The 9,836-nt window shown below is 33.2% G+C and overlaps 1 protein-coding gene across 1 annotated transcript; it reads left to right on the top strand.

Annotated features, from left to right (window-relative positions):
* The first annotated feature begins 11 nt into the window (after nucleotides 1–11).
* Nucleotides 12–9,094, top strand: LOC117101421. The gene is made up of 7 exons (XM_033241399.1): nucleotides 12–322; nucleotides 5,935–6,050; nucleotides 6,359–6,670; nucleotides 7,304–7,445; nucleotides 7,704–7,888; nucleotides 8,543–8,624; nucleotides 8,895–9,094. Exons 1-7 carry the CDS (start codon nucleotides 229–231, stop codon nucleotides 9,092–9,094), a joined length of 1,131 nt encoding a protein of 376 aa, XP_033097290.1. The 5' UTR covers nucleotides 12–228.
* Nucleotides 9,095–9,836: the final 742 nt, after the last annotated feature.

Raw genomic sequence — 9,836 nt, 5'->3', positions numbered from 1 at the left:
TATTGTAAAGATTTATTTAACTCGACTTCTTTGAGCTTTGTATTTTAGTTAAGTTCTAAGTTTCTTTGTTTAGTTTAAGAATACTTTACTAGAATCTGCATCGCTCAAATTTATTTAATAGAATTGATGTATAGTGTAAAGAGGCTTTATATCTATCTCTCTATATATCTATCTATCACACAAGCAGACAAAAAAATGTTTTAATGGTACGTTCTTCTTTATTTCAGTATGGATTTAATAGATAACAACAGTTCTGCTGAAGACGTCAAAACATGTTTGATCGACTGTGGAATCCCAGAGAATGATGCTAAAATAATTGAAGGTGAGAATCTAAAATATTTTGTCAAAAAAAAGCACTATATTATACTTTGTTCTTTTATTCCTAACAAGTGTCTAGGTATATACAATTATATGTATATAGAGAAAAAAATAATAAAAATTAAAAAAAAAAACTTAATTTTAAATTCTGATGTAAACTTTATATCAACATGGTGTAAGGGTGCAAACTTTCACTTTTTAATGTAATTTTGTTTGTTTTTGTGTATGAAACTTGATGTTTAATAACGCAAAATTAATGAAATTAAAAATAATACCAAACTTCAAAATAAAATAAAATTCACAACCGAATTGTTATTAATAATGCATTGGAAAATGCAATTAAAAATGCAAGTAAAATTAATACAGTACTTCGCATTAAATAAATTTCAAAACCCAATTGTTACGAATAATGCATCGGAAAACAATACAATAGGCCTATATCAAAAACATATACTCCAAATGAATAGACTATTGTCTCAATGAAGCTCTACCTAGTCAGCCTCATGAGGTCTTAGGGCAACTGCAGGCTTCTAGTGGAGTACCGTATTGTTTCAAACTGTCTTTTATTGGTGTATAAAAATTAAAAGATAGTGTATTTAAAAATAATACTTTACTTTATTATGCACTATTAAAGTAATATCAAGACTAATTAATTTTCAAAATGAATAGACTATTGTCTTAATTAAGCTCTAACTATTCAGCGTCATGAGGTCTTATGGCAACTGCAGGCTTCTAGTGGAGTATATTTGTTTCAATCTCTCTTTTGGTGTATGAAAACCACAATTTAATTGTTTTAAATTAAAAGTTAGTGCATTTAAGAATACTTTACACTATTATACAGTAATATCAAGATTTATACTCCAAATGAATAGACTGTTGTGTCAATGAAGCTCTAACTAGTCAGCCTCTTGAGGTCTTAAGGCAACTGCAGGCTTCTGGTGGAGTGTAGTTGTTTCAATCTGGCCTTTTCTATTGGTGTATAAAAAAAACCACAATTTAATTGTTTTTAATAAAAAGTTAATGCAGTTAAAAACAAAACTTTACACTATTATACAGTAATATAAAGATTTATACTCCAAATGAATCTATAGACTATTGGCTCAATGAAGCTGTAACTAGTCAGCCTCATGAGGCCTTAGGGCAACTGCAGGCTTCTGGTTGAGTGTAGTTGTTTCAATCTGTCTTTTTCTATTGGTGTGTAAAAAACCACACTTTAATTGTTTTAAATAAAAAGTTAATGTATTTAAAAATACTTTACATTATTATACAGTAATATTAATGCTAATACTCCAAATGAATAGATTATTGTCTCAATGAAGCTCTAAACTAGTCAGCCTCATGAGGTCTTAGGGCAACTGCAGGCTTCTGGTGAAGTGTTATTTGTTTCAATCCGTCTTTTTATTGGGGTATAAATAACCACAGATTTAGTTTTTGATAATGCAAAATTAATGCCTTAAAAATTACTTTGAATAGACTATTCCCTGAATGAAAGCGTGATAGTAAATTTATAGGTATAAAAAATTCCCCCAATTGACAGTATACATAAAGAAAGGTCTATTAGGAAAGGTAAGTAAATTTTAGATAATCCGTCACCTGTTTTATACGTATTATATTTTTTAATCACTCTGGTTTTAAGCTACGGCCATTGACAGTTAATCATGTACGTACCAGAAAGTCGTTTGTTCCTAACTCATGTTATTTTTTAATGAGAGTGTTAAAAGATATAATTTTAATTTGAGATTTTTATGAGCTTTGTCAATAACATGATTTTCCTATTTGGACAATAAAGTTTGATTTGATTTGCTTTGATTTGATGAAGCTCGAACTAGTCAGCCACGTGAGGTTTTAGAGCAACTGCATGCTTCTAGCGAAACTAATCCATAACCATTTTTTCCATAAACATTTTTTAGCTGAAACAAAATACGGTAGAGGACATTGTGTTCAAAGAACTACAAAAGCGGCCAAAAATAAATGACAGCGCTTAAATCGTAAGAAAAAATATGAAAGACTACTGCATGAAAGTGCCAAGATGAAAAATGAAGTAGATCATCAAAAGAAACAAATTAATGCTTACAAATCAAACATTTCTAGGCTAACCAACCTTAAACGTCCCTCGTCATTTGGTTTAACAAGTTGTAAATATTCATACTTGAAAGCTCCTTTACAGGACAATAAAATGGATCCAAATGAAACCAGTCGTTCTTTGGCATGTAAAGCCATTAATGATAACTTTAAAGAGTTGCCAAACCTTTTATCCTCAGCCTTTCTGAAATTAAAAGACGATCATCCACGGTGGTTTGGAGCTTATGGCAATGTTTTTATTGGTAATCTGACATTACTGGCAAACAGCATTCCTGTGGAGAGGCACAAAGTGAAGCAACAGACATTTATTCTTTTGGAAGACTTTTAAAGTCTCTTGTTCATACCTGCAAAGTGGTTGACCTTTTGTCGATTTCTAGGGCTTGCAGAAACCAAATTTCCTGGCAGAGGCCCACTGCAAAATGTGCTGCTAATGATATAAGAAACTGTATTCATTCAATTGAATAAGCAAATATCAATTAATATATGCCTGTACATGGTTTGCATAGAATGTTAAGTCTTTTTTTATTGGAGCCACCATAATAGTTTCACTGTAGTATGTACTTACAATAAGATTGGAAAGAAGAAATCTATAGTGAAAGTTATTAAATATTTAATTTATTGATGTAAGCTTAAAAGTGATTCTTATACTTTATTTACAACCTACAGCCTAATATCGATACACTAATGGATTGTTTCGCGTGTGGAATGTGCCCTTTCTCTGGGGTGGATATGCAGGAGCTACATAATCATGTTGTGAAAAGGCATAGAAATGATCCCAACTTTATTGTGTACTGTGCAAGTGAAGGATGTGGAGCATCCTTTAAAAAATATAAATCCTTCAAGCAACACTGCTTCAGAAAACATACATTTACTAAAAAAACATTTGATACAAATGTAGATGATGAAATTGAGCCTCCGTTTGTTCATGACGACCAAGACAAAGTGGAAGGTGTTGACTTAGGTGAAGCAGCCTACATACTTAAACTTGATGCGGGACATAAATTATCCCAGGCAGCCATTTCAAGTGTTCTTGATTCAACTCGCTTCCTCTTAAATGAGAAATTAAGAATACTGAAAGATGAGCTTACAAAGAAACATCCAACTTTGAACTTGACAAATGATGAATTAGAAATCAATTTGTTTGAGGGTTTGGACACCCCATATTTGCGGCAAAAAGTCTTCAATGAGTCTTTTCAACACATATCACCAGATGAAATTGTACTAGGAAAACGTACAATAACAAAATTTATTAGAGGAAAAATGAAAACTACAAAATCTAATGTTGTAGGATACAGTATTCCATTTCTAAAGCAATTGGGAGCACTGCTGTCCATGCCTGAGGTAGAAATTTTACTATCTAATGAAAATGATGAACCAGAGAATATTATGACAGATTTTTGCCATGGTGATTACCTGCGTAATCACCATTATTTAAAGCAACACCCCAGTGCCCTCCTTATTAATATATATACTGATGATTTTGAGATTGTTAATCCTATTGGATCACATAGGAAAGTGCACAAGCTCACAGCATTTTATTGGATGCTCATTAACATACCCCCCGAATACCGTAGCAAATTAACTTCTGTTCAGTTGTTAGCAATAGCCAAAGCAAATGATTTAAAGGAATTTGGTGAGGAAATACTTATAGAGCCTTTTAAAAGAGATCTAAATTTGTTATGGAATGGTACCAAGTTAAACACCAGTGATACTGAAAAGGTCTGGTATGGAATGTTAAACTGTGTATTGGGGGATACACTTGCATCACAGTCACTAGGGGGATTCAAAGCTGGAGTCGGAAAAGCTATTAAACCATGTAGAACTTGTGAAATTGATAGGGAATCTTTGAAGTTAGTTATTCATGAAAGTGAGTGTACAAAGAGGGATGAATTTGAACATCTCGAGCGAGTATCTATGCTAGAAGAATTAAGTGTGAAGAGCAAAGAGTACTGGTCGAAAAAATGGGGAGTCACAAGACGAAGTGTACTTCAAGGTATACCAGGGTTTAAGATCACAAAATGTCTTTTGCATGACCCAATGCATGTACTTTTTGAAGGCATTTTGAGAATTGAGCTACGATGTTTATTGGATCATGTAATAAATGTCAAGAAATACATTTCACTCTCTGAATTCAATAGGAGACTTACTCATTTTGAATATTCTCCCGAAGAGGCAAATGATCGTCCTCAACAAATAGAAAAGAAAGCATTAAAGGCAAACGCTATTTTAAACCAAAGTGCAGCATCCATGATTGTCCTTGTGACTACAATGCCATTTATAATATCAGATAAAATCGGAGATGTAAACGATGAGAAATGGACAAATTTTCTTGTTTTACTACAAATAACACTACTTTGTTTATCACCAGTAGCGTCCTCTGACACTTACGACACCCTTACACACCTCATCTCGAGATACTTGCTCAATTTTATCAACCTTAACCCACAAGAGTCATTTACCCCTAAAATGCATTACCTTGTTCATTTTCCTGCACAACTGAAAGATTTTGGACCTTTGAGATCACACTGGTGTATGAGGTTTGAAGGCAAAAACGGATTCTTTAAGCTAAAACGGTGGTTCAATTTCAAAAATATCGCTAGGACTTTGACGATGTACCATCAAAAGTGGATGTGCCTCCAGATGGTATGCATGAATGGAAAAAAAATCAGAAATGTTTTTGTCCCATGGAGATGAAGTTAAAGAGGGAGAAGTGGACGTCCATTTACCATTTTTTGAAAACAAAGTAATGTTAACATCTTCAATTAAGGTGAAAGGAATTCATTACTATGAAAATGCCATTCTGTTAAAAAAATGGGATCATTTGTTAGTTCCAGAATTCATTCAGATACAGTCAATTGCTGTTAGAGGTCCTATGCTATACTCATTTGTTTGCAAGAAGCTGGATGTGACATTATTTAACACAAATATGAATGCATTTGCAGTTGATACAACTAATGAGGTGTTGACTTTAAACTTTAATGAATTATTGTACCCATGGCCACAAATATTTCATATAGTGAATGACAAACTGTTTGTAATGTTTCGATGTGTGGATGACCCATGGACTTTGCTTTAAAAGCATTTTAAGCATCTGAAGACATACCATAATTATCAAAAGGTAAGAAACAACACACTTATGAATCATCTTCATTTTCATATGTATATACATTTTGCATACAGGTAAACATTAAACAAAGATATAGATATACTGTACAAAGAAAGATAAGAATGTACGTACAGTATATATGAGCCATTCTTTTATTTCTAAGAGAATACAAACCATGACCCCAGAAAAAAGTATTATTAAATTAATTTTCCTTTAATTTTCAGGTGCTGTATGACAATGATTATACTGTGTATAAATACTTCAGTAGCAGCATATAGCCAATGAACTTTAAGTGATTTTTGCTTACAGATGGGTGACATTTATTAGTGAAGTGCAAATTTCATGCTGGCTAAGAAATTAGCCTTTTTTTTTTCGTATACAAACAATACGATCTGTTGCTATACATTAATTCAATATATCTGTTGCAGAAAATGGTGTTGATGGAGAAATATTGTTCCATCTTAAAGATGAAGACTTAAAAAGTATGCTACCAGGGAGAGTGGGGATTGTCAGGAAAATCAAAGTATTACTGCAAGCAAGAAAGGTATTCATTCATTTAGTTCTTAATTATGAAATCAGTTTCCTTGTCTCAATTTAGAGTAATTGAATTTAATTGCTGGGCCTTGTAAAAAGAATGTCGTCATCATACATAGATAATTGTTTGAATATTATAAGGGTTTTATGTCGGACCTACTGTAAGCGTACCTGACCTCGAGTTGTGGAACACGTAAACTGGACCTTTAAGAAAATAATTGTCTTCTATGAAGCTATTTAGACTGATAGTGGCACTTTTTGGCATTTGGCAATATACAGCTCTAATGTTTTAAAAATATTTCTTATATTCTTCTTTAGACACCTGATTTGGAAATTCAGGAATTCTCAGTGCCATCTGGCTCTAGTGAAGAAGAGGAAGCTGAATGGCATTTGTCAACTTCTAGTGCTGGAACTGAATGTCCCCTTCCCATATACTCAACTAGAGTCCGAGGTTGGCTCAGTAATAGTGTCGATGCCTCCAAGCATCTGGACAAAATCATAGAGGAGACTGCCTATCATATCATTGCACACAAGTATAATATGAAATCCAAGACACAATATGAAGTTTTTGGTAAATCATTAGTGGCTGAACATCCTAACCTTGCGTTCAGTTCTGGATCATCAAAATGGGTATGTAAATTAACTTTAGTGTTTGTATTGTCTGTGGTACATTCATGTAATATAGCTAAAGCTGTCGTCGACAGCCATATATTTTAGGGATCCCTGACATTCCAGCCCAAACTCAAACAATGTCTCATTCATGATAACCTTAATTGATTTAAAAAAAAAAGAAACTACTCTAGTCCAAAGGCTTGATCACACCCACAGAGTTATGGTTTTGTATATCGTATTCAGCATTCAAATCCAAAATTAGGTTAAAACTAGGAACCAGGAACCAAAATTAGGTTAAAACTAGGAACCAGGAAAAGATGTGGAGCAACACTGACATTTCTTTAGATAAGATTAAGAAAAGCAAGGTACAAGATTACTGTACAACACATACAATACAAAAGTCATACATCAATGATTTTGACCTAAGTGAAGTCAACAAAAATCAAATTCATTCCTGCATACAGTTTTTCGTCCCAAAGTCTTAGTTAATGGAACATGAACACTTTGCTGTTACGACGCTAATTATATTGTGATGTTGCTTACGATACCAAACCTATAACTCCATAGATCTGAAAATACCCTAAATTCTAAGGAAAGTTCCAACATATTAGCTGATTATACAAATGATTATTTTTCATTTTTTTCTGACAGAGAGTTGTGACACAGAAGCTTTCCCAAAAGCTCAGAAACATTAGATGGAGGGAAAATAAACGAATCAAGAAAACTAGTAAGGGAGATAAAAGAAAGCCGGGAAATGGAGCTCGCTCTTATATATGTCTTCCCAAAGATAGTGGTAGGTTACTTTAAAGTAAACATCAAATTTTAGGCCTACTTTATAATTTTTTTACAATACAATGTTTTGAAACCGTTGTATTTGGCTCAAGCACCTTCATGATTTGTGATTGTATGATTATTGGGTAGGTACATTTATTTGCACATGCAGATATTGTTGTTAGGGTGAAATGAAACTTAATGTGGGTAAATAAAATATTTTCATGTATATAGTATGTCTGTGATAACTTTTTCATTAACAGTTTGAAAATCATTATAGATAATCACAAGTCCTTTGAGGAGATTGAAGAAGAGTTGAAAGTTGCAGTGGTTGCTGAAGATGGGCCAAGGATTAAAAAACTGCTAAGAGACTCTTTTCAGGAAAGGCGAGATGTCATAAGAAAATTGAATGGGGGCGCAAAGGAAATATTAGAAAGGTTTCCTTTACTAAAGGAAAGTGGACATGTAAGTAAATGATTTTGTGTCAAATTCTACTCTACAGTTAATGCCTATAAGTGATTATTTACTTATAGCACAACTATTTTCTCATTTGATTGGTTGATTTTTTTATCATGTGGCATTGGTCAATTTTTACATTTATAGGTAAAAGTGATATTCAATGGTTGCATTCAACGGACAGCTTATCAAAATTTTGAGTTTTTTGCCTTTCAATAGCCCTAATTAAAAAAATAAATAATTTGTGTCACCGAAAATAAACCTACAGAGTGTACCTTCTATAATGCTCTGATGCACAAACAAAATTCTAGGCCTAGCCTTCAAGATCCAATTAAAACATTCATGCGGCAGCGGCATGTTTTATGTTGATTACCGAAATTAATTAACAGGGATCTATTTACTTTAGGACAATAGGTTTGTTATAAAACAAGTAATAAATTGCATTTGTTGAAGTATTCTTCCTATTAAATCTTAAGCATTCAATGTTTGTAAATTTATTGACAGTTTGGAGTGTTGTGACCATTTATTCATTATACATTAGTTGGATTTTTTGTGACCATTCATTTGTAAACATCTTAAGTGATGACTGAAGTAATTTTTAGATGCGGAAAAGCAAAATATTATTGTATTAATGTTTTATTTCCTCTCATTGCTTTATTGCAGGTAATTGCAGAATTTGAAAGAATGGTAAACGAAAATGATTACTGTTCCAAATATTTGGAGTTTACAGTGATAACATTTCATTGTATACAAATTAAATATTATTTTATTAAATAAATAATACTGCACATTTGTGTCCCCCTCCCCCACGACAATTGTTGATTGTTTTTTTTCTACCATGATTCAACCAAGCACGGTTCGGCCACTCACGTCATAGCTTTCTCCTTCCAAAAACAGGTATTATGTTTAGAAATAAAGTATCCACATGGGCATTCGGTTATCAATAAATGTGTGGAGTTGTTTACTGTAGTGATCTTTCTAGGACAGGTCTTATATTTATGTTTATCTGACCCAGCTTATGACTCATCCCACCATTCCTCCATACCAGATTTACTTGATCTTACAGGTTTAATACTAGACGATAACTTATTGTTCAGCTCCCGAGGGGGCATAGACACAAAAACCGCTTATAACTCAAATAGTTATCTGGCATCTGGCACTTTAGCAGCATGTGTAAGTGACGCCTTTGCTGTAACCATGAAGGGGCTTTATTAAAAACTATTTTCTCCATGATGGAACGTCTCTTTGTTATATTTTTTTTAAAATTTCCAGATGCCCTCGCGGCCCTCCAAAACTGTTTCGCGGCCCAAATTTGGGCCGCGGACCATAGCTTTACAGTATACCAAATACTGTAATATTTAATTGATTAGTAATTTGGGTGTTTTCTATTACAGGAAGCTGATGAAAAAGTAGAAATTCAATTGATACTTGATTTACAAAGAGAATTGAAGTCAAAAGGAAGAAGAAAGGGTCAAAAGTTAAAGGCTGCAATAACTGTGAATGAAGAGTTTGAGGTTAGTAAAAGTAGTTTAAATCTAGTCCAAACAAAAAACAAACACAAATGCAGCAGTTCATTTTGGTTTTAAAAATAAGACTTTCATAATTGTCTTTGCCTTGTAAAAATGGATGTATAACGAAGAATACATTTGTAAAGGGTTCTAATAAAGGTGTTGAAATTGACGGTTCAAATTCTATACTGTAAATAATACTTGTGTCCTTATGGAATTAGTCTTTGCACAATACTATTATCGGTGATAATAATAATAATTCTGGATTTATATAGCGCCTCCCGTTGACACAATCTCGAAGTGCTTGAACATTATTACCCCCGGATCACTGGATCAAGCACATATGGAACACACCCTCAAGCCCCATGGGGAATTCCATAATGTTGCAGCTGTATTCAGCGCAGGCTGTGTTTGAACCTACCAGGTACCCACTTGTACTCCTGGGTGGA

The sequence above is a fragment of the Anneissia japonica genome, unplaced genomic scaffold (genome assembly GCF_011630105.1).
Source record: "Anneissia japonica isolate Jap-2015-1 unplaced genomic scaffold, ASM1163010v1 scaffold287981_len1045443_cov154, whole genome shotgun sequence".
Taxonomy (NCBI): Eukaryota; Metazoa; Echinodermata; class Crinoidea; order Comatulida; family Comatulidae; genus Anneissia; species Anneissia japonica.
The sequence above is the reverse complement of the archived record's forward strand: the minus strand, read 5'-3'. Positions and strand labels throughout refer to the sequence as shown.